General features: G+C 39.6%; 5 protein-coding genes across 7 annotated transcripts; 1 reads left to right on the top strand and 4 right to left on the bottom strand.

Moving 5' to 3' along the window:
• The first annotated feature begins 24 nt into the window (after positions 1-24).
• LOC124311258 (phosphotriesterase-related protein-like) lies at positions 25-1,701 on the top strand. Its single transcript, XM_046775678.1, has 5 exons — positions 25-185; positions 265-774; positions 836-1,000; positions 1,057-1,274; positions 1,345-1,701. The coding sequence occupies exons 1-5, from the start codon at positions 107-109 to the stop codon at positions 1,477-1,479; spliced, it is 1,107 nt and encodes a 368-aa protein (XP_046631634.1). The 5' UTR covers positions 25-106; the 3' UTR covers positions 1,480-1,701.
• LOC124310938 (solute carrier family 15 member 2-like) lies at positions 1,529-5,555 on the bottom strand. Its single transcript, XM_046775116.1, has 15 exons — positions 5,240-5,555; positions 4,812-4,861; positions 4,649-4,727; positions 4,357-4,498; positions 4,212-4,295; positions 3,872-4,146; positions 3,714-3,796; positions 3,467-3,634; positions 3,147-3,395; positions 2,710-3,083; positions 2,466-2,642; positions 2,291-2,399; positions 2,108-2,236; positions 1,896-2,018; positions 1,529-1,817 (listed from the first exon to the last, which is right to left on the bottom strand). Exons 1-15 carry the CDS (start codon positions 5,502-5,504, stop codon positions 1,602-1,604), a joined length of 2,523 nt encoding a protein of 840 aa, XP_046631072.1. The 5' UTR covers positions 5,505-5,555; the 3' UTR covers positions 1,529-1,601.
• Positions 5,556-6,677: 1,122 nt separating this feature from the next.
• LOC124310959 (solute carrier family 15 member 2-like) lies at positions 6,678-10,810 on the bottom strand. Its single transcript, XM_046775155.1, has 15 exons — positions 10,640-10,810; positions 9,925-9,965; positions 9,773-9,851; positions 9,566-9,707; positions 9,411-9,494; positions 9,061-9,335; positions 8,898-8,980; positions 8,664-8,831; positions 8,349-8,594; positions 7,907-8,280; positions 7,653-7,826; positions 7,474-7,582; positions 7,273-7,401; positions 7,086-7,208; positions 6,678-7,007 (listed from the first exon to the last, which is right to left on the bottom strand). The coding sequence occupies exons 1-15, from the start codon at positions 10,737-10,739 to the stop codon at positions 6,789-6,791; spliced, it is 2,346 nt and encodes a 781-aa protein (XP_046631111.1). The 5' UTR covers positions 10,740-10,810; the 3' UTR covers positions 6,678-6,788.
• A 524-nt stretch (positions 10,811-11,334) lies between these two features.
• LOC124310972 (peptide transporter family 1-like) lies at positions 11,335-16,838 on the bottom strand. 3 transcript variants are annotated; one of them, XM_046775177.1, is made up of 16 exons: positions 16,556-16,838; positions 16,323-16,375; positions 15,022-15,100; positions 14,812-14,953; positions 14,655-14,738; positions 14,295-14,569; positions 14,072-14,154; positions 13,480-13,647; positions 13,152-13,397; positions 12,819-13,079; positions 12,633-12,736; positions 12,395-12,547; positions 12,187-12,331; positions 11,979-12,107; positions 11,792-11,899; positions 11,335-11,716 (listed from the first exon to the last, which is right to left on the bottom strand). In XM_046775177.1, exons 1-16 carry the CDS (start codon positions 16,581-16,583, stop codon positions 11,489-11,491), a joined length of 2,286 nt encoding a protein of 761 aa, XP_046631133.1. In that variant the 5' UTR covers positions 16,584-16,838; the 3' UTR covers positions 11,335-11,488. The 3 variants fall into 3 exon arrangements, with proteins under 3 accessions (XP_046631133.1, XP_046631132.1, XP_046631134.1); XM_046775176.1 differs by lacking the exon at positions 14,072-14,154 and adding an exon at positions 13,769-13,851; XM_046775178.1 differs by lacking the exons at positions 16,323-16,375; positions 16,556-16,838 and adding an exon at positions 15,562-15,814.
• Positions 16,839-17,660: 822 nt separating this feature from the next.
• LOC124310986 (solute carrier family 15 member 1-like) lies at positions 17,661-21,361 on the bottom strand. The gene is made up of 16 exons (XM_046775201.1): positions 21,228-21,361; positions 21,075-21,153; positions 20,868-21,009; positions 20,771-20,790; positions 20,640-20,703; positions 20,238-20,512; positions 20,052-20,134; positions 19,808-19,975; positions 19,496-19,741; positions 19,176-19,436; positions 18,999-19,102; positions 18,783-18,938; positions 18,575-18,716; positions 18,375-18,503; positions 18,206-18,313; positions 17,661-18,127 (listed from the first exon to the last, which is right to left on the bottom strand). Exons 1-16 carry the CDS (start codon positions 21,267-21,269, stop codon positions 17,942-17,944), a joined length of 2,205 nt encoding a protein of 734 aa, XP_046631157.1. The 5' UTR covers positions 21,270-21,361; the 3' UTR covers positions 17,661-17,941.
• Between the last annotated feature and the right edge of the window lie 363 nt (positions 21,362-21,724).

Here is a 21,724-nt window from a genome sequence, read left to right as displayed (position 1 = left end):
GAAAAACATAACATACCTATTGTTTGCAATGTTTACATTAGTTTAAACGTCAAAAAGCATACCTTGTAGCCGTAGCTCTATTGAATCGTATCGCTATTAATGGTGAATGAGATTTTCTCTACGCTTAAATGGAATGGAGGTTATTCCTATAAATAATTTATCACTTTCTGGAAAAGTTCAAACAGGTTGGTGCACACATAACAAATATAAGATACCTAATTATACATAAATGGTGAATGTTTGCTGTATTTAAAATTTAAATAGTCACAGGAGTTGTACCTCCTTCAGCTCTAGGAAAAACAATGGTTCATGAGCATTTATCAATGAATTTTGATGTTGCTTTTGTTAAACCTATTGAAACTGATGTTCATAAATCTACTATGCCATTTTCCATGGAAACTTTGGGCTGGATCCGTTATAACCCATACAGCCATCAACCAAACCTCCATCTGAATGGCACCGAGTGTGAGCAAGCCATTATTGCTGAAATGAAGCACTATCATTCAGTTGGTGGGGGCTCAATTGTAGAATGTACTACTCATGGAATTTCTCGAAAGGCACAGTTTCTCCATGATGTGAGTCTTCTTACTGGGGTCAACATCATAGCTGGAACTGGGTACTATGTAGCAGCTTCACAGGATTCCAAACTTTTTGTTGAGCCCATCGAGAAGCTGGCTGAAGTAATGCGAACAGAACAGACCGAAGGATGCCTAGAAGCACCCGCGATAAGATGCGGGCTAATCGGAGAAATCGGATGCTCTTATCCCATTCACAGTACGAACTACAAATTACTATTAAAGAGAAACGGTTTGAAATAATAATTACTTGTTATTAGATTTTGAAAAGCGCGTTTTAGAAGCCGCCGCTATAGTTCAAAATGAACTCAAGTGCCCAGTTTCCATTCATCCGGGACGGAATCCAGCGTCGCCTGCTCAAGTTCTCAGACATTTTCTAGAGGCGGGAGGGAAGGCGGATCAAGTGTCTCTATGTCATTTAGACAGTAACATTTTGTTATTTTTCTCACTATTATCTTATTGTAACCTAAGTTTATTATAGGGACTTTGATTCAGGACGAACATGTATTTGATTTCGCTGCCATGGGTTCATACTTGGAGTTTGATCTGTTTGGTGTCGAGTGCTCACACTATCAACTGAACGGCCAGATTGACATGCCTAGCGATGCGCAACGAATAAATCGCCTTTATCAGCTGATTGTTGAAGGCTATGGAGATAAACTTCTGATATCTCATGATATCCACACAAAACATCGACTGGTTTTATGAGCTGAATAGCTTTTTTTTTTTTTTCAATTTATTAACGTTCACAATTTCCCATATTTTACAGGTTAAATTTGGTGGCCATGGATATAGTCACATATTGGAGAATATTGTACCAAGGATTCTTCAGAGAGGCATAGACAATTCCTCTTTAGAAAAAATTTTGGTTGAAAATCCATTCCGTTGGCTAACTTATTTGTGAACTTAAAATGAACTAAATTACGCAGTTTAACAAATTTTTGTTCGTCGAATAGTTTGGTAGTGCTAGCATACCAGTGGGCTAGTTATTTATTTGTTTAAAGTATTTTCATGCAAATTATACATTTATTCGGAGAAGCCCTTGTTTTCTTTTCCTTTCTCGTCGTCGGAATCGGAAGAAGACGACGACGAAGAATCACTCTTATGATTTGATACCGCAGACAGGCGCTTTTTCTCCTCTTCGATTTTAATTTCTTCGACGTATTTATAATTCCACGACATGAGCGTAAATAATACGACCGCTATTCCCATGATGCCGGCAAACATGAAGAACTCACTCGCCTTAATATTCAAATCCAAATGTTAGCCGAATTAGAGGTAAAAGTCGTGATAATTTGCAGTACAGCCTGAGAAACTCACCTGACTCATTCCCTCGCCAGTTGCACCGGACTGAACTGCGATCACAATGATATCAATCAAATTACCAAAGGCTACCACCATTAACCAAATGGCCTGCATGACTGCTTTCATGCTAATGGGCGCCTAGACGTCGTACAACGTTAGAAACATACCAAAAACATGTATATAATCCATAAGGATTGATGAATTACTTATCTATTAGGTGGACCTACCTGAGAATACGAAAAGGTAAGTCCAGTAACGGAAAACATGACCTCTCCGATGGTCACGACAAAATATTGCGGAAGTAGCCAGAGGATATTGACACTGTTTGGTGGTGTGACTTGCACAGGCATCACATTCTAGTAAAAAGTCAAATTAGATTTAAGTAAGGGGAAGTTAAAAATTCAGAATACGTAGTAATCAGTTCCGTTGAGCGCTTTTGTAATTATAATTCTGTACACGCCGCCTTGAATGAGATTTTCTATTTTCCCAATATTTGCTTCGTTTAGAGTCAAATCGTAGCTGGAAAAACAAAATATTAACGTTAATTGTTCACAGTCAGCAATCACTAATCATTTGTAAACTTACGTTCCAATTTCGGTATTTTGATATTCGGTTTGCACTATGCTGTCTACATCAGGTGTAGTTTCGGCGGTGACGTTTAAAACATAAGTATATTCAAAGATTTTTTTTTTAGATTTTTCCTGTCGCATCTTTATGCTCGATCCGGAATATTCGGTGAATGACGGATCGTCCAGAAAAAATCTGAAATTCATCAGTTAGCAATATTTTAGCAATTCAACCAAAAGTTTCAAGTCTTTGATTCACTCACGCTACATATGGATCCCCAGTATTGGATTTCTCCAGTTGTTCTGCTTCGTTTAACCGAGTTATTGCCAAATTGTCATTGCGACCCGTGATCAAGATTGAGTAGCCTTGCGTTCCATTCCCTGTTCCTAGACTCACTGTTCCAGTGTCTGTGTTGGCAAATTCGGTGTAACCGGCACAGTCCGTATTATCCAAGAAGGCCCTAACAATAATATCTTGTTCTGCCTCCAAGTCTTGCACGAATTCGTACATATTTCCTTGAAGCTCAAAATTTCCATTTTTTTCGGTAACTTCATATTCTACGTTGACTTTGCAAGGCAGGGTGTTGATGAAATTGAGTTGCATGCGACCGTCACCCGGTATAGTTGCATACGTGGGCTGAAATAAAAAAAAAATAATAATAATCATTAATATTAATGGGGGCAAACCTGAAAGGATTACCTCGAGAGCGATTTCAACGAAACCAGAAATGACAAACGAGAGGCCACATAAAACGAGACCGCAACCAATTCTCCGGAGAGGCGTTAATATGCCGCTCTTTTTAAAACACGGGTAGATCACAGTTTCAAAGAGAGGAACCAAAATTAAAATGAGAAGCGGGTTGATGATTTGCATTTGGTCGGGCTTCAATACGACGCCTCCGCCCAGATCTCCGTTCATGCGCGTAGCTTGAAATGTCCAACGTGAACCCTAAAATGATAAAATCAACTTATGTTTCATATGCGAAGAAGATAGATAAACTTGATTGAATAAGACTATACCTGCTGATCGTACAGAGCCCAAAAGACGGGAAGAGGAATGAAAACGAATCCGACGGACAACACCCGCTTGACGTCGTCAATAAACTTTTTGTCGAATTTGTCAGACGCGAAATCCAACCAATGATCGTGTTTCTCGCCTTTGGCCTTCCATTTGCGGCTAATGGCATGCTATGCATCAAATTTGAAAAAAAGTGGATTAATATTCAAATTCACTAGAGAGGGTATAGAATTATCGTAAAATCGATACCCCGATGCATTTGAAGAATTCTCCCATGATGTTACCCTCCGGTTTCCTGATCGTGTAGAGCGATTTACCAGCGATGAAGATGACTAAGATATTATTAAGAAAAGAATATCAATTAAATCTTCCTGATCGTTATTGTCGAATATGAAGTCCAAATTTACCAACAGCGACAATCATGAGCAATGCAGGCACCCCGAAAGCCAAAGGATAGCAAGTGTCGTCCCCAAAACATTGAACGTCCTCTCGAAGGATCGGAGTAATGAACGTCGAAATCAGAGATCCAGCGTTGATTGCAAAGTAAAAGACAGAAAAGAATTGCTCGAGCTGCTTGTCTTGCTGAGGTCGGACGAACTGATCACCGCCAAAGGCCGACACGCAAGGTTTGATCCCGCCAGTTCCGATTGCAATAATGAGTAAGCCCGTCATGGAGAACCCGCTAATGAGACAGAAAAATAGCTTCAATTTAAAATTCGTAATCAAAGAAAAAAGATGATCACTTACGTTTGCGGAAGGAAATTTGGAATAGCCGCAACGGCGAGCAAGACGCTTCCGAAGGCGTACACGCACGATAGGATTGCGATTGTTCTGCAAATTTAACCAGTTAATTAGTGTGTTAGCTATTGCAATGTATAAGATGGATGCTAACTTAAATTTGCCAAGGTAAGTGTCGGCCACGATCGCGCCCGGGATAGGTGTGAAATAGCAAAGCATAAGGAAAGTGTGATACAGAACGGTGGCTTTGTCTTCAGAGAAGTTGAGAATGTTCCTCATGTAGAGCGTCAAGACGGCTAAATAGCATTTGGCGGGAAGAAGGTGTTGTTAGAAAACAATTTGAAATAAAGGCGGTAATAATATGTAGACTCACTTTTCATGCATATACATACATATACGTCATAGTATATACGTCAAGATATGAATAAATAAAGCGGATTTCTTACTTTTCATGCCATAGTAATTGAATCTTTCACAAAATTCGTTGACGATGATGAAAAACACCGATTTGGGGTACTTCAATTTCTGCAGATTAAATGATGTATCATTATGTGTTTGACACCTGACCAGCGTCAATCCGCACAAGTTTTTTTCTCTTCCATCACTTACCACATTCTTATCGGGTTGTTCAAGGTCCAGCGACGGTTTCTCAACTACATCTATCACAAAAATAAATCGACGTCTATTTTATCAATTATTGCCGTTTGATATTACAAAATGGAAAACACTCGGTGCTATCTATGTTACAACGGCTACTTTAATACTTTCTACGATTAAAATTGTTTTTCCTCCTCCAAGTTTGTTGCCACTGAGTTGGCGCACGAAAAAATCCGGAAAAAATGTGATAAAGAAATTGCGTATCTCCATTACGGATCAATACAAGTTTAGGGGAAATTATGTTTGGAAACTAACACATTTTCGGATGGTTTTTTTTTTTTAAATCCGCAAAGATTTTTTTCTGACAACTACTCATGAAATTCAAATATCTGTTGGGCTCCGAATCATTTAAATAATTAAGAATAATGGTAGATAATTACGGGTAAGTTCAGTTGGTGGCGATTCTTTCTTGGGTTCTTCATACGCTGGAGGAGCAGCTTTTTCGGTTGATGGCGCATCCTGGGTTGCTGGCGCATCTAGGGTTGCTGGTGCATCTAGAGTTGCTGGTGCATCTTGGGTTGCTGGTGCATATTGGGTTGCTGGCGCATCTTGGGTTGCTGGAGCATCCTGGGTGGATGGCGCATCCTGGATTTCTGGAACAACTGGAACATCCTCCTTTGAGGAGATAGACGATTTACGGCTCATGGTGTCAAGCGTCTGTCTCCCACTGACTCCAATGCGACTTAGACAAGCGATTCTATAACCGTCATACTAATCAATCGGTATAGGAACGGTAGTAGGATTCTGTACTTTTTTATCAAATAGTTGAGGCTCTAGACAACGAGATAAGGGGGAATTTACTCTGTGACACTCAAGCGGCTTGAACGATTTTCTAGATCCACTGCTCCAACAACAGAGGGACATCAGCACCACGCTTTAATCCTATGTAACCTCAGCATATAGTTCACACGATAACCAAAATAAGTTATTAAATATATACGGAATACTATGACGTTTGTTGCGCTATCACTTAAGCATTCGTGATGGAATCGGACTATCGACCTGAACCTACGTCACAATCCGGATGGAAACATTTTTAGAGTCCGTGAAAATAACACAAACAAGGACTTGGAACAAAGATCAATTGTTAGTGCACCCCATTTCTTTACCTAATTTTATCGATAAGGAAATTATTTTTCTCAACCAAATAAAATTTTTTTTTGAAAATTGAAAATTTCGTCTAAACTAACCATAATAACAAGCATGGGAAAAACATGAACCACCCACACGCTGGAATAGTCACGTTTAAATAAATAAGTAAACAAAGAATAAATTTCAAGATTTTTTTTTATAGACGATTATAAAGTTGACAAGTTTGATCCTTGCACATGATCGTGATCAGACAGCGCATAAAAAATACAGCGCACATGGACATGTATTTCTAATCGCAACAGAGATAACTTGATTGCGCCTTGCCCGTTTGCCACTCAAAGAATGAAGTTAAATATTAGACATACTTGACAGTTTGACGCGACGATATTGTAACAACCAGAGACAGCCAGCCAGGTCCAAGGACGAATTTTCATGGCATTGTTCGCTACTTTTGTTTTGGTCGGGACCCTTAGTTTGAAACGTGTCTTTCTTATTGACTGTCTACAGCAACTAGTTCATATCTATCTCGTTTACTTTACAATAAGCAGCTTCGTTCCACTCAGTGAGTTTTTGTCGTTCTATTATTCTAGAATTATTCGTTTCGTACCGTCTCTCCTCGGTTTCGTCGAGGTTTTGGAATAATAAGAAAAAAAGAGCGGATCTTACCGATCCCTACTGTAAAGCAAAGAAGGGGAGGGTTATGTAAAAATTAAATATCCCGGGGTGTTTCATGGGAGGAAATAGTTTTATTCGTCGAATAATTTGGTAGTGCTAGCATACCAGATACAGTGGGTTAGTTATTTATTTGTTTAAAGTAATTTCATGCAAATTATACATTTATTCGGAGAAGCCCTTGTTTTCTTTTCCTTTCTCGTCGTCGGAATCGGAAGAAGACGACGAAGATGAAGAATCACTCTTATGACTTGGTACTGCAGACAGACGCTTTTTCTCGTCTTCAATTTTAATTTCTTCGACGTATTTATAATTCCACGACATGAGCGTGAATAATATGACTGCTATTCCCATGATGCCGGCAAACATGAAGAACTCACTCGCCTTAATATTCAAATCCAAATGTTAACCGAATTTGAGGTAAAAGTCGTGATAATTTGCAGTCCAGCTTGAGAAACTCACCTGACTCATACCCTCGCCAGTTGCACCGGACTGAACTGCGATTACAATGATATCAATCAAATTACCAAAGGCTACAACCATTAACCAAATGGCTGTCATGACGGACTTCATGCTAATCGGTGCCTGCACAAGAGAACATGTTACATAATCCTGGAAAACCCCAATTTCAGATAAGCAGTAGTCTTACTTGAGAATACGAAAACGAAAGTCCAGTGACGGAAAACATGACCTCACCGAACGTTACGACAAAATATTGTGGAAGTAGCCAGAGGATACCAACAGTGTTTGGCGGTGTTACTTGTACGGTCATAATATCCTGTCAAAAATGAAGCCCCCAAAATTAGTAAACCAATTCTAGTAAAGGTAAAATATTCTTGCAACTACGTACATAGTAGTTAGATCCATTGAGAGCCTTTTGAATCACAACTCTGTACACCCCGCCTTGAATGAGATTTTCCAGATTGCCAATATTTTCTCCGTTGAGAAACAATTCGTAACTAAAATAAAAATGACAATGCAACGTAGTATAAAGAGAATCTAGATGTAACAATCAACCAAATAACTTACGATCCTATTTCGGTTTTTTGGTAGTCGGTTTGTACAATGCTGTCGACAGTCGGAGTAGTTGGAGCGGTGTCGTTTAAAACATAAACGTATTCAAAGGTTTTCTTTTTAATTTTCTGCAGCATCGTTATATTCCATCCGGAATATTCTTCGAAGGTACGGTCGTCCAAGAAAAAACTAAAAATGGATTCAAACAGGTAAATAATATCAAAGACAATGTCTTGCTGATCATTATATTATTCTACACGGTCACTCACGCCACGTATGGATCTCCAGTGTTCGATTTTTCCAGCTGTTCCTCCTTGTTCAGGCGAGTTATCGTCAAATTTTTTTCACGCTCCGTGATCAAGATTGAGTATCCTTGCGTTCCATCTCCTGTTCCTAGACTCACTATTCCAGTGTCTATGTTGACAAATTGTGTGTAACCGGCACAGTCCGGCTTATCCAAGAAGGCCCTAACAATAATATCTTTTTCTGCCTCCAAGTCTTGCACGAATTCGTACATATTTCCTTGAAGCTCAAAATTTCCATTTTTTTCGGAAACTCCATATACTACGCTGACATTGCAAGGCAGGGTGTTGATGAAGTTGAGTTGCATGCGACCGTCACCCGGTATAGTTGCATACGTGGGCTAAAATTTATAAAAAATAAATAATCATTAATATTAATTGGCGCTAACCGGAAAAGAAACGTGATTACCTCGAGAGCGATTTCAACGAAACCAGAAACAACAAACGAGAGGCCACATAAAACGAGACCGCAACCGATTCTCCGGAGAGGCGTTAATAAACCACTCTTTTTAAAACACGGGTAGATCACGGTCTCAAAAATTGGCACCAAAATTAAAATGAGAAGCGGGTTGACAATTTGCATTTGGTCGGGCTTGATCACAACACCTCCCAAGTCTCCGTTCATGCGCGTAGCTTGGAACGTCCAACGTGAACCCTAAAATGATGAAATCAAATGATGATTCATCTGCGAGAAAAGATAGTCTTCAATCAAGTCTATCTTTACCTGCTGATCGTACAGAGCCCAAAAGACGGGTAGAGGAATGAAAACGAATCCAACGGACAACACCCGCTTGACGTCTTCAATTAATTGTTTGTCGAATTTGTCAGACGCGAAATCCAACCAATGATCGTGTTTCTCGCCTTTGGCCTTCCATTTTCTGCTAATGGCATGCTATTCGACAATTTAAAGACAATATTTCAATTGTGAACTGAAAGACGTATTAAAAAAGGCGTCTACCCCAATGCATTTGAAGAATTCCCCCATGATGTTGCCTTGTGGTTTCTTGATCGTGTACAAAGGTTTTCCCGCAAGGAAAATTACTTGAAGTTATAAAAGAGAATAAATTATTAGTTAAAATCTAATTCATAAAATTCCTATTTTGTTAATGTAAAAACCTTACCAACGGAGATGAGCATGAGGACTGCAGGAACGCCAAACGCCAAAGGATAGCAAGTGTCGTCCCCAAAACACGAAACATCTTCTCGAAGAATTGGTGTCACAGCCGTGGAAATCAGAGATCCTGCGTTAACTGAAAAGTAAAAGACAGAAAAGAAAGATTCCAGCTGCCTATCTTGCTGAGGTCGGACAAACTGATCCCCGCCAAAGGCCGACACGCAAGGTTTGATCCCGCCAGTCCCGATTGCAATAATGAGTAAGCCCGTCATGGAGAACCCGCTAATGAGACAGAAAAATTGATTCAGTTAAATTTTTCGTTTGAAATTCGTCATCGAAGAAACGGTCGTGTCATACATTTGCGGAAGGAAATTCGGAATGGCCGCAACGGCGAGTATGATGCTTCCAAAGGCGTAGAAAATGGACAGAATCGCAATTGTTCTTTATCAAACAGTCAATGTAATTAATAATAGGCGTTGAAAAGGAGAATTGAAAAACAACTCGATGCTAACTTGAATTTTCCTAGGTAGGTGTCTGCCAAGATGGAACCCGGAATCGGTGAAAAATAGCTGAGCATAAGAAACGAATGATAGAAGATGGTCGCTTTATCTTCCGAGAAATTGAGAATTTGACTCATGTAGAGCGTCAAAACGGCTGAACCATAAACAACATGTGGTTAGCAGTCGTCAAGATATGAATAAATAAAGCGGATTTCTTACTTCGCATTCCATAGAAATTAAATCTTTCGCAAAATTCATTGACGATAATGCAAAAAACCGATTTCGGATATTTCAATTTCTGTGTGAAAAAATTAAATATTCAAGTCAAACAAAAGAAGCAAATTTGTTCGTTTTTGTTGTTTTTAAATTACCACATTCTTATCGGGTTGCTCCACGTCTAAAGGTTTCTCCGCTAAACAAATAATTAAAAGTCAGAATGACATTTATGGGTGCACAGCTGATATATACTAGTCCAAGTGATAGGACACTAACTATTTCAATTTTCAAGTCCGGTTCGCTAGTCTATAAGTCTATACACATTATACAAAGGTCTTTTGGGGGAATAAAATAAAGATAAGATGCTTCTCCATCAATATTTTCTAATTTAATCAATTTAAAGCAACAAATTGAAAATACGTAGTAAAATGACTCTAAGAAAAGATGTCAAGAAAACGCTCGACAAAACTGTCCAGCGCGTTTCAACGACGGAACTTGTTGCTCTACATTTTGTGACCTTCTCTTTTTTTTTAAGAATTGCCTTTTTTTCTTTACCTTTCCATCACTCCCGTCAACAAAATAGGGAAACGAAGGCCAACTCTATTTTTCGTTATTGATTACTCTTACTCCCTTTTTTTAAAAAAATGTGTTTCTTTTCTACCCCATTCTTTATTTTCAATAGAAGATGTTTACCCGAACTGCAATCTCTTTTTTTTTTTTTTTTTTTTTTACTGCGCATACTAGATTTTGGTGCATTATCACCCAAGGACGTCTGGCTTAATCACCTTAAAACTTAATCACGTCAAAGATAATTAACATTTTGAACTGAAATAAATTCACTATTAATTAGAAATTAAACTATTTAATTACGAGTAGGGTGAGACGTTGTTGATTCATCATGGAGTGGAGGAACAACTTTCTCAACCGACACTTCACTGTCAGACGAAGAAGAGGACGATTTACGGCTCATTTTGATTCCACCAAGCAAGTGCCTTAGACTAACTGGCTCCTAGACAGCAGATTCAAGTTCGTTTTCAATAAAACCGAAAAGATTGATAACATGATGGTGAAGTGAAAAGCCGAGTTTAATTATTGCGCGCATGCTGATTTGAGACGGAGATAACGATCAATTTCTCCTGTCAATTGTCAATATATGTCAGACAGATGTCAGACACCGCGTGCGGTAGGAAGGTAGTGAGGTAAGAAATAAATGCTAAGATAGATCAAGACCAGTGAAATGTGTGAACCCGATGTCACGCAATAAATAAAAAATCATGCAAGCGCACAGTACGGTAGCCTAGATAACATATAATTGCTCTCAGCACTAAGTTTCAAGTTTTCGTTATTTTTTTCTCTCCTTTGTCTAGACTCGATTTCCTGTTACGGGAATTATTGTACTACGTGACTAGCAAAGCAGAATACGTTGAAAAATTTCCACAGAAAGTTTGTAAACAGCGACCATTACTGTTCAAGTTCTAGAATCAAGATTCCGAAAACGTTCGAATTAAGAATTTCGGGGAAGAAAGCTCCACCACTACAAATAATTAGTTTGATAACGATAAAAATAAAGGAGATTCGTCGTGTATAATCAAGTGCATAGTGTGAAAGAACTAGTCATAATTTCTACATGGGCACTGTATAAACAGAGATATATGTTTTGAAAAGTAAAAAGTCTCATATTTCATTACCGTCCACATCTAAAAACAAAAAAGAAATCCTTTACATGGGTGTGTCATCGGAGAATCCCTTGTTCTCCGTCCCTGCTGGCTTCTCTGAATTGTCAGTGCCAAGTTTGACGGATGAAGGAAAACGATCAGGTACTTTCTTTGCGTCGTCGCCACCTTTCTCGCCTTTCTCAGACTCGACATAAGTGTAATTGCTGGCCAAATAGAAAAAGAAGAGCATGTCGACTGCCATCAGTCCGGCGAATAGGAAGAACTCCATTGACTATAGAGAAAACAATTGAATTAATAGAAAGTCGATTACGTGACTGCAATTATCGCCGTATTAATTAGACTGCACCTGTCTGGGTATTCCCTTTGCTTCAGCGACGAGGATAACAATCAGGTTACCAAACGCGATCGTTAAGAGCCAAGCGGCTTGCATGACAGATTGCATACTAGCCGGGGCCTGAATCAAAAATTCAATTTACGTTATAATTGTTATTACACGGCCGGATTTTTTTTTTCTCAGCATTTAAATGATTTACTTGAGTGAAGGAGAATTGTAATCCCGTGACGGAGAACATGACTTCAGCAATTGTCATGACAAAATATTGCGGCACCAACCACAACATGTGTACGGAACTAGCCGGAGTCACTTGGACCGGCATTAAGAGCTGCTTAATTAAATACAAAAAAATTATCAAATTAAATAGAATCAACTACAATAAAATAATTGAGTAGGATTGTTCATACATTGCTTTTGAGATCGATAAGTTGAGGATTTGAGTGAGTCTGTTGAGCGACGAACGTATAGGAACCGCCTTGTAAAACTGTGATTTGTCCATCCGGATTTTCCATGATCACATCACCATTTTGACGAGGAATAAAGATGTCGTACCTTATTTGTGAATAATTATCTATAAGACTTTGTTTTGGCTTAAGTTGAAAAAGAGCTACTCACGTTCCAGCGTCGACATCCCGCACTTCAGTTTGGATAAAACGCGCTGAAGACGAAGTGGAAAATGTTTTGGTATTGAATTGAATTAATCGCTCTCCAGATTTAATGGTGATGTTGACTTGAACAAGAGACTGATCGTCCATGTGTAAAATAAACCTGTCGTATTGGTTTTTATTTTTCAATTAGTAATTTAAAGTGGGCGAAAGTGGGTCAGTAAGGAAAATAAATGTTTTTCGATTACCCAACACGCGGCTGCCCCGTACTGGATTTATCCAGTGGTTCTTCTTTATCCATTCGTACCAGATCGAGAGTGCCATTGTGTCCAGTAGCGACAACGGAAAATGCCTGTAGTTTTATATCGGATCGATTGATTTGTTGGTGAACGTGATACCCAATAATGACAAGTCTAGATTAAATTGATATTCACCTTTGTGCTGGCACCTTTGATCGTTCCAGTCCAAGTCGGAGTAGAGAAGTTCACTTGTCCACAGACGGGATTGATTAACTGGGCCGTGACTTCGATAGGTTGATCTTTCAGATTCCTTTCAAATGAATAACTTGTAGCGTTGACTTCAATCCACTTGATCTGATCGACGCCGCCAGTGTAGCTAATGTTGATTGGACACGGAAGTGTGTTGATAAAGTTCAGTTGCGTCAATCCAGCGTCGGGAATCCGAGGGTAGGTAGGCTAGTATATTCCAATGTTTAATTTAAAATGAATTAAAATTTAAGAATTGAAATTTTTGTTTCGTTATTTCACCTCCAACTGAAGTTCGACTATGCCCGAAACGACGAAAGCCAATCCGGCAAGTAATCCGCCAGCGCCGATTCGTTGAAGCGGAGTAAGCAGGCCGCACTTTTTGAAACAGGGATAGATGACGCTTTCAAACACGGGCACCAGTGCCAAAATGAGCAAGGGATTCACAATTTGTAGCTGATCTGGTTTGATCGTGATAGCACCGAGAGTACCGTCCATTCGAGTAGCTTGAAATGTCCAACGTGAACCCTGGAAAAAGGATATAATACGTTTGCATCAATTCCACCTTTGTAGGAAATTCCACCAGAATTGTAGGAAATGCGATTCATACCTGTTGATCAAACAAAGCCCAGAAGACGGGAATAGGAACGTAGAGAAGTAGGACTCTTAGAACCTGCTTAATATCTTGAATCAGTTGCCGATCGAATTTGTCGCCAGCGAAATCGATCCAGTGTTCGTGTTTTTCTTCCTTATTCCTGAACTTCCGTCCGACGGCGTGCTGTGGAATTAGTCAAAATAATAGTTTAACATCGGTCATAGGCCTAGTCAAAAAGTGACGGTGTTAATTGGTCGTTTTTAAAAATGAAGCCGAAAGAAAACCATGAAAAAGTCATAAGTACCGCCATACACTTGACGACCTGTACCATAATGTTACCCGCAGCCTCTCTCATTTTGTAACAACCTCTGCCACTGAAGAAGACCACTGGATAAGACACGAGAATATGTGAAATCAATTCGAATTAAGGAACCATAAGAGCGGAGAGGTCAGCATATCAAGAATTAAGTTTGAAACATTAAAAAGTATATAGAGTAGCATGCATTTGTTAACCTTTCCCAAGTTTGCACACATAACCGGCCCATTTTTGGATGCAAAGAAATAGTTTGCAATAAAGGAGTGAAACATTTGTCTGCCGTCAACTTACAGCTACACACTTTGCGACGTCAACCATGACATTGCCTTCAGCTGGACGAATCTTGTAATTCCATTTTCCCGCGAAGAAAATAGCTAATCAAGACAATCGAAAACACGTTCATACCTCGGCGAAAGTTATTTTCTTTGGAATTTCGGAATGAATTATGTTGCGGAGAAAAGAAAAAACAAACAAACAAAACAATTCCCCGTTAAACAGACAACTGCGCACTTACCTACTGCGACGATCATGAGCAAAGCCGGAACGCCGAAGGCTAATGGAAAGCAGGAATTCGAGCCGAAACAGTGGACATCTTCGCGGAGAATGGGCGTTACAAAAGTGGAAATAAGCGATCCAGCGTTGATGGCGAAATAGAATACGGAGAAGAACTGCTCCAGCTGTTTATCTTGCTGCGGACGGACAAACTGTTCACCGCCAAAAGCTGAGACGCAAGGTTTAATTCCACCCGTGCCCAAGGCGATAATAAAGAGTCCCAAAAGTGAAAACTCCCTAATTGTAAAAAATGTGTTTTGTAATATTTGCATAGATAACAGACGGTAAAAGCCAGAGGCGGTCATGAAAAAAAAATACTTACTTTTGTGGCAGAGTGTTGGGTATAGATGCCACACTCAGCAGAACGTTACCGCAAGCGTAAAGACAGGAGAGATAGAGAATTGTCCTGTATATAAAATTCAAAATTTAATTACCCCGCGCGCCATTTTCTAGAGCGCCAAATTTGAATTATTGTATACCTGAATTTCCCGAGATACGTATCGGCCAGAATGGCTCCGAAAACGGGAGTGAAGTAGCAGAGCATTGAAAATAGATGGTACCAAACTGTCGATTCATTTTCATCGTACAACAATACGTCTCGCAAATAGAGCGTGAGCACCGCTAAATGAATCAAAAAAGATTTGTCAACTAAGAACGGATGGATGACGTAATAATCAATGTATACTGACTTTTCATGCCATAATAACTGAACCGCTCACAAAACTCGTTGACGACGATGAAAAAAACTGCCACCGGATACTTGGTTTTCTACAACAATTGATTCAAACAAAATCATGTGATTTTACATTTGTTATTTCAATCACATTCGAAGCAAATCAGGGACGTGTCGAATCCAAATTTCAACACCAATTCAGCCTTGTAGACAAAGAATTTTGAAAAAAGAAAAAATTATGTGGCGCCAACAGCGATATGTTGATCAACATTGACTGTTCGAGCGAGTGCAGCGACCCACGTGAGTACGTAATAACCTCTCGAACTGGCCGCTGGCGTGATTCGTGACGCCTTTGCTCGACCGTGGAATTTCATAGAAAAACAGAGCTGCATTCCCATAGCTCTGAAAATGTCAACTATGGCTGTGGTTTGTTTAATTTCATAAATGCAATATTAAATGAAGTGATTCGACGGCGAAATGAATACAAATGCAGGAGGAGAAACGCAAATGTTCTTCGTTTTTTTTTTTTTTTTTTTTACACTTCGTTTGCGGTTACCTGTGCGTGACATGTTTCCACATCCTTGTTGGCGGTCATGTTTAAACACTCTTGTTGACACGTCAATCTCACGACACCTTTTATTAATCGACTTGTAATAACACGGGCGCACTGTGATCTAGTGGAGACTGTCTGAGAGTACTCTTCTGCTCGACCGTTGAAAATAGACTGTGAACTACGAAACCTTGAAAATGGGTCGTGTCGGTCAAATGGGAGTCTTCAGACTGGAAATGAACGGAAAGTACTACCTGTGGTTGGCGTTGGCTATACCTCTAGTCTCTCCTTTACCAAAGCTAAATAGGTAGCCTCTATTATAGCTGTAGCGAAAGCCCCGAGGGTTAAAGCTAGCTCACATGTAAACAGGCACAAACACACAGGTGCACTGCGACAGGTATAGAGCAGAGAGCGACGTTCCAAGAATAATGGTAAACAAGTATGTGTTTGGCTACAGTCTCAGAATATGAGAATAAGATAAATGAAATAAGAAATTGCTTGTTTGTTTTTTTCAAAAGAGGAGGGTGCTTCCTTCTTTTCCCAACTGAGAAATCTTTCTAAATGGGTTTTCCTGCCTGCACAGTTCCGGTACATTGACGTCAAGTAGAAAAGAAAAAAAAAAAAACGGATTTTCCAGTGAGAAAGTGTACAAGGATTTTTGGCTATCGCGGAATGCAGCATTTCAATCAATTACAATAATTATACTAACCACCTGACCTGCCACTCACATTGCAAAATTCGTAAAAACTATACGAACTGGCCCTCACCTTATCGTCAGTCCCTGGAGCAACACCTTGGCAGCTGCCCATTAAGGCGACGGCTAAAAAACAATAATTAAATCCAAATTAAGTATTATACGGTACTGGGTTTGAAAATCAACTTCAAACTCATATCTACTTCGTTAAGTACATATATAAAAATGGAATGAAGTGGGGCAGGACAAATATGTAACAGCTTTGATATTTACAGGAAACGGGGATGTAGGAAATGATTAACCTACTTTCCAAATTAGCTGGCGGCACATCCATTCCACATGGGAAAATGAGATAGCGACAAACTTTTTGCACTTGCTTTACGGAGAATATAACCCACTATCGAGTTCACTGTGCTGTGCCTTGCGGATGCCAAAAAAGAATCAACTCTTTACTTCTTTATCGTGGCAATCAGGAATGTACAAATCACGTCCTGGTAAGAGAACTGCGCGTAATTTTCCGGTACTTGTGTCGTCAATTGCATTCACGCACTTCCCCTTTCGCTGCCTGTTTTTCAGGTTACCAGTCCCAAGGCGGTAACGATGGACTAACAGCTGTTTTGACACGTGTGCAGTATGGCGAGAAAAGTATAGACTGATGAAGGAAAAATGGTTTCGATTAAACAGAAACTGCACAACTTTGGAAATGAGTGATAGGGATGATAAAAAGCGGTTAACCAGCGTCCGCCGGATAACGATCCAGCATTCTACTCTACAACGCATTAGAAATGTCATGCATTTAAAGAAATCATTAACTTGTTAATATAAATGAGAAAGAAATTATAAAATCAATCGTAATTGTAGCTATACTTTGTATAATAACAAATGTATAACAAATATATAACAAATGTTCATTCGGTTGCTCTGTTGCCTCTTGGTTAAAGATACTGAGGTTGAGATAGCTCCGTATTCCAACAGCGTCATTGATGGGGTGGGAGTTTATTGAAAACAAAACGTCCGGGTGACTTCCAACAACTAAAAAATCAACTGAACCAACTGAATATTACGTTATATTGGAATCGAATGAACATGCATCTCCTCATTTCCAAAGAAACCAATCAATCATTCGCAAAGGAAGTCCGTTTGGGTGAAAATTCCAATGAGAATATCTGAAATCCAATCGAGTAAAATTGGTTCTCCCCTAATCCGAAACTACACCAGATATATTTTTCTCTTCTCTTCTTTTTCTCTTTCCCTTATTAATAAGTAATGCATCGTTATCAGTTATCGCTTAAAATTACTTTTAACATTATTTTTATTGAATATAGTAATATACCCTGCTAGCCGCCATTAATTTTAAAAGGAAATATTTCTTCTTGATTCCAACGAGAAAGAAAATCAATCGTGATTGTGCTTTTTTTTTTTTTTAAAGATTTATTGTATGTATATTTGTTCATTCAGCTTATTGCTATACTTCTTTCCCGACTGAATAAGTGAATATCGTATTCTTACAGTGTACATATAAAACTATACTGCATGACGATGGATCACAAGTTTTGAAAATACAATTTCTAGCCAAATTGGAATATTTGATTTGACGTAGTAATAGCCACCAAAAAAGGTAAAACGAAGTCCAGATTGTTGATAATATTCTCTTCGTTCAATGCACGAACGTGTCGTAACAATTGATAGCTCCTATATCGCCGTCTCGGAAGTAAATGCCTTATTATCGGTTCCTTCTTTCACCGTAGAAGAGCGCAGCCTTTTCATGCTTTCGGATTTTTCTTTTTCATCTTCGACGTACGTGTAACGGAGAGCGAGGATCACAAACAGGATGATATCCAGCGCGATAAGACCGGCGAAAAGGAAGAATTCCATTGACTGCGAAAAAGTTGAAGCGGATTAATTCATCTGATGTGATACGTCACATTTTCTGGTGCGGGTTCTTATTAATTATACCTGTCTGGGAATTAATTTGGCTTTGGCTACAACCGTCACAATGAGATTACCAAATGCGACATTCAACAGCCAAGCGGCTTGCATCACTGACTGCATTCTCTCGGGAGCCTGGAAGTTTAATTGTTTATTTGTGTTGGAAGTTGATTGCATCTCAAATTGGCCACTGTACCTGAGTGAAAGAAAACTGCAATCCCGTGACTGAGAACATGACCTCTCCAGCAGTGATGATGAAATACTGAGGTAAGAGCCACATCATGTGGATAGAGTTGTACGGAGTCACTTCAATCGGCATCACGAGCTGTTGGGTTTTTCAATATTCAATTATTATACTATCCCGCGATTTTCAAATTTAAAAGTGAATCTTATTACGCCGTCTTCATTTTCGCCTGACAACGGATTCAGCGACCGCTGGACGACAATGGTGTAACAGCCTCCTTGTAGAACGGTAATGGATCCAGCTTCATCGTCGGTGTTGACTCCGCCGTCCTTGCGTGGTATAAACACTTTATATCTATCATCAAAAAGAGCCTTGAGATAATTTAAAGTGCATTTCGTTTAAAAATCATTGTGTGCTTACGTGCCAACGTCTACTTCTATGGTGTCCGTGCTCACCAGTCGATCAAGGGTCGAAGAAAAATTGGAGGCAACAAACGGCAAATGGAATATCTTAGAACTCGACTTTAATGTGATGTTGCCTTGATCGTACGAGTCGTTGTTCAAATTAAAGATAAACCTAAAATCGATTTAAATTAAAGTATTGACTATTTAAACACAAATTAATTTGCACAAGTACCCAACACGAGGATGGCCGGAATTGGCCTTGTCCAAAGGCTCTTCCGTCTTCATCCGAGCGACTTCCAGTTTGCCATTGCGAACGGTAACGACGACAGAAAAGGCCTGAATCCCCCAAAGCAGAGAAACAAGAATCAGATTGGAACATTGAAAATATTCCATAAATTTTTGTTGTTACCTTTGTGCTAACACCTTCAATCGTTCCAGTCCATTCCGCATTCGAGAAGGTAACATCTTGACAACGAGGACTCAACAAATTGGCTTTGACTCGGATGGGTCCATCCATGAGATCTCGCTCAAAAGAAAAACTCTTGGCACCCACATCCAACCATTTGTCCGGATGGTTTCCGTGAGCGTAGGAAATGTTTACCGGACACGGCAAAGTGTTGATAAAGTTCAGCTGGGTCAACCCTGGTGCTGGAATACGAGGATACGTTGTCTATGTTCAAACAAGATTATAGGGAGATAGGGAATTCAAAACTATGAAAGAATCTATACCTCCAAGTTGAGCTCGACAATTCCGGAGATAACGAAAGATATTCCAATGAGCAGACCACCTGTTCCGATTCGTTGGAGCGGTGTCAACAACCCGCATTTCTTGAAGCAGGGATAAATCAAACTGTTGAACAGAGGCGTAATGGCTATGATCAGCAAAGGATTGACGATTCCGATTTGATCAGGTTTGACGGACATGAAGCCTAAACTGCCATCCATTCTGGTCGCTTGAAATAGCCATCGAGATCCCTACGACACACGCGTCATACAATGTAAAGAGTCAGGATTGATGTCAACTATTTGAATAAAAAATACCTGCTGGTCGTAGAGAGCCCAGAAAACGGGAATGGGTAGATAGAGGACTAAAACGTGCAGAACTTGTTTGATGTCCTTAATTAATTCCATGTCGAATTTATCGGAAGCGAAATACAGCCAGTGGTCGTGTTTTTCGTCCGTGCTCCTGAACTTTCTCCCGATTGCGTGCTGTTGTCAACAAAAATTGAATTGTTTTAATAACATAATTAATTAGCAGATAATTATTTGAGGTAGGAATTATTACGGCAATGCATTTTGATACGTCGACCATGATATTTCCTTCCGTAGGGCGCATCTTGTAGTTCCACTTGCCGAAAAAGAAAACAACTTTTGTTTGGTCGAAGGGAAAGTGCATTGAGAAATCGCAAAAATACCAATGACAAATTATTTTGACGGGCATGCAAAATGGATGGGATTTGATGTAATGTACCGATTGCGACGATCATCAATATGGCCGGAACGCCAAATGCCAAAGGGAAGCAAGAACTCTGTCCGAAGCATTGGATATCCTCTCGGAGAATGGGTGTCAGTAAAGTGGAGAGAAGTGATCCGGCATTGATTGAAATGTAGAAATACGAAAAGAATTGCTCGAGCTGCTTGTCTTGCTGAGGCCGGACGAATTGCTCGCCACCAAAGGCCGACACGCAGGGCTTGATGCCGCCCGTGCCCACACCGATGATGAACAATCCCAAAAGAGAAAATTCTCTGCGTAAAGAATTCACAAAAGGAGAATTTAATACGGAAATTTTTAAATATTGATAGATGGTGAGTCAGCATGTGCTGTCTATGTGTCCTGGAGGCTACGCAATTTATTTTAAATAACAACACTTACTTTTGTGGCAGCGTGTTTGGTATGGAGGCCACGCTTAGCATGATGTTACCGCAGGCATAGAGAACTGTTTAAACGTTTACAAATCTTTTACTGATAAGAAAACAAAATAAATAGAAACCAGGAACACTTACTTGAAAGATAGAGAATCGTCCTAAATTTTTGTGAAACAAAAAAGAAATTTTCGGATTAGGATTATTTTAGCGCCAATTTCAAAATTGTCTTTTTTACTTGAATTTCCCGAGGTATGTGTCTGCCAGAATAGCTCCAAAAACGGGAGTGAAATAGCAGAGCATAGAGAAAAGATGATAGTAGACAGTCGACTCGCTTTCATCGTACAACAAGATATCACGGAAATATAGGCCAAGCACAGCTGCGCAGCAAGAAACACGATTATTCGTTAAATTCAGATTTGAACAATTTGAAAGGAAGGCTCACTTTTCATGCCATAGTAACTGAATCGCTCGCAAAACTCGTTGACGATGATGAAAAACACCGACACCGGATACTTGAATTTCTGTGCGAGATCAAATCGGTTGGCTAATACACTTGAAATCTTTTAAAACAATGCGGATGAGTTGTGTGTACTACCTTTTTGGCATCAGCATCATTTAGATCAATTTCGGTCATCATGCTACTCTTGTGGTAATGAACCGTCCTGCTGTCGCACTCAACTGCGACTCGTCGGATTGCTTTTAGTTTTTCAGTTTCACTTCACCTGGAAAAGGTAGAAAAAGTCGCAGGCCAATAAGACGGCCGGAGGGCTCTCATACTGGAGAACAGGAGACTGCGGGGAGAGTGTGTGTCTTGGTGTCAATGTAGGTCAGCAAGTTGCATACTGCTTGTATGTTGACCATCCTGCTTGGTAACTGGTCTTAGCGTGACCGAAACAGATCCAGCAATCACACTCTTTTTTTCAATTTAATAATTTCTGCATATCTGTTTTCGATCTAGTTCCTCCGGTATTGTCCTTGAATAAAAATATGAACAAGTTTCAGATTTCTTTTACAACGCATTAATATATAAACGGTATATGTTGGCAAGTGATGAATTATTTGTGAGATGATAATTAATCTTATATCCTACGT

Source organism: Daphnia pulicaria, chromosome 8 (genome assembly GCF_021234035.1).
Source record: "Daphnia pulicaria isolate SC F1-1A chromosome 8, SC_F0-13Bv2, whole genome shotgun sequence".
Taxonomy (NCBI): Eukaryota; Metazoa; Arthropoda; class Branchiopoda; order Diplostraca; family Daphniidae; genus Daphnia; species Daphnia pulicaria.
Note: the sequence above shows the minus strand (reverse complement) of the source record. Positions and strands in the feature narration are given on the sequence as shown.

Excerpts from the sequence above, each read along its gene's own strand:
- LOC124310959 (XM_046775155.1), bottom strand. The coding sequence starts at position 10,739 with ATGAGCCGTAAATCGTCCTCTTCTTCGTCTGACAGTGAAGTGTCGGTT. Across the intron at positions 9,708-9,772 it reads TAATTTCTATGGAATGCGAA|CCGTTTTGACGCTCTACATG; the intron begins GTAAGAAATCCG and ends TTTATGGTTCAG. Across the intron at positions 7,402-7,473 it reads TCAATGGATCTAACTACTAT|GATATTATGACCGTACAAGT; the intron begins GTACGTAGTTGC and ends CATTTTTGACAG.
- LOC124310986 (XM_046775201.1), bottom strand. The coding sequence starts at position 21,269 with ATGATGACCGAAATTGATCTAAATGATGCTGATGCCAAAAAG. Across the intron at positions 20,791-20,867 it reads ACATACCTCGGGAAATTCAA|GACGATTCTCTATCTTTCAA; the intron begins GTAAAAAAGACA and ends ACAAAAATTTAG. Across the intron at positions 18,314-18,374 it reads TGCAGTTTTCTTTCACTCAG|GCTCCCGAGAGAATGCAGTC; the intron begins GTACAGTGGCCA and ends TTAAACTTCCAG.
- LOC124310972 (XM_046775177.1), bottom strand. The coding sequence starts at position 16,583 with ATGGATGTGCCGCCAGCTAATTTGGAAA. Across the intron at positions 14,954-15,021 it reads CAGTTATTATGGCATGAAAA|CGGTGCTCACGCTCTATTTG; the intron begins GTCAGTATACAT and ends TGATTCATTTAG. Across the intron at positions 14,739-14,811 it reads ACGTATCTCGGGAAATTCAG|GACAATTCTCTATCTCTCCT; the intron begins GTATACAATAAT and ends TTTTATATACAG.
- LOC124310938 (XM_046775116.1), bottom strand. The coding sequence starts at position 5,504 with ATGAGCCGTAAATCGTCTATCTCCTCAAAGGAGGATGTTCCAGTTGTT. Across the intron at positions 3,084-3,146 it reads TCGTTGAAATCGCTCTCGAG|CCCACGTATGCAACTATACC; the intron begins GTAATCCTTTCA and ends TTTTTATTTCAG. Across the intron at positions 2,237-2,290 it reads TCAACGGAACTGATTACTAC|AATGTGATGCCTGTGCAAGT; the intron begins GTATTCTGAATT and ends ACTTTTTACTAG.
- LOC124311258 (XM_046775678.1), top strand. The coding sequence starts at position 107 with ATGAGATTTTCTCTACGCTTAAATGGAATGGAGGTTATTCCTATAAAT. Across the intron at positions 186-264 it reads TTCTGGAAAAGTTCAAACAG|TCACAGGAGTTGTACCTCCT; the intron begins GTTGGTGCACAC and ends AAATTTAAATAG. Across the intron at positions 1,275-1,344 it reads TCCACACAAAACATCGACTG|GTTAAATTTGGTGGCCATGG; the intron begins GTTTTATGAGCT and ends CATATTTTACAG.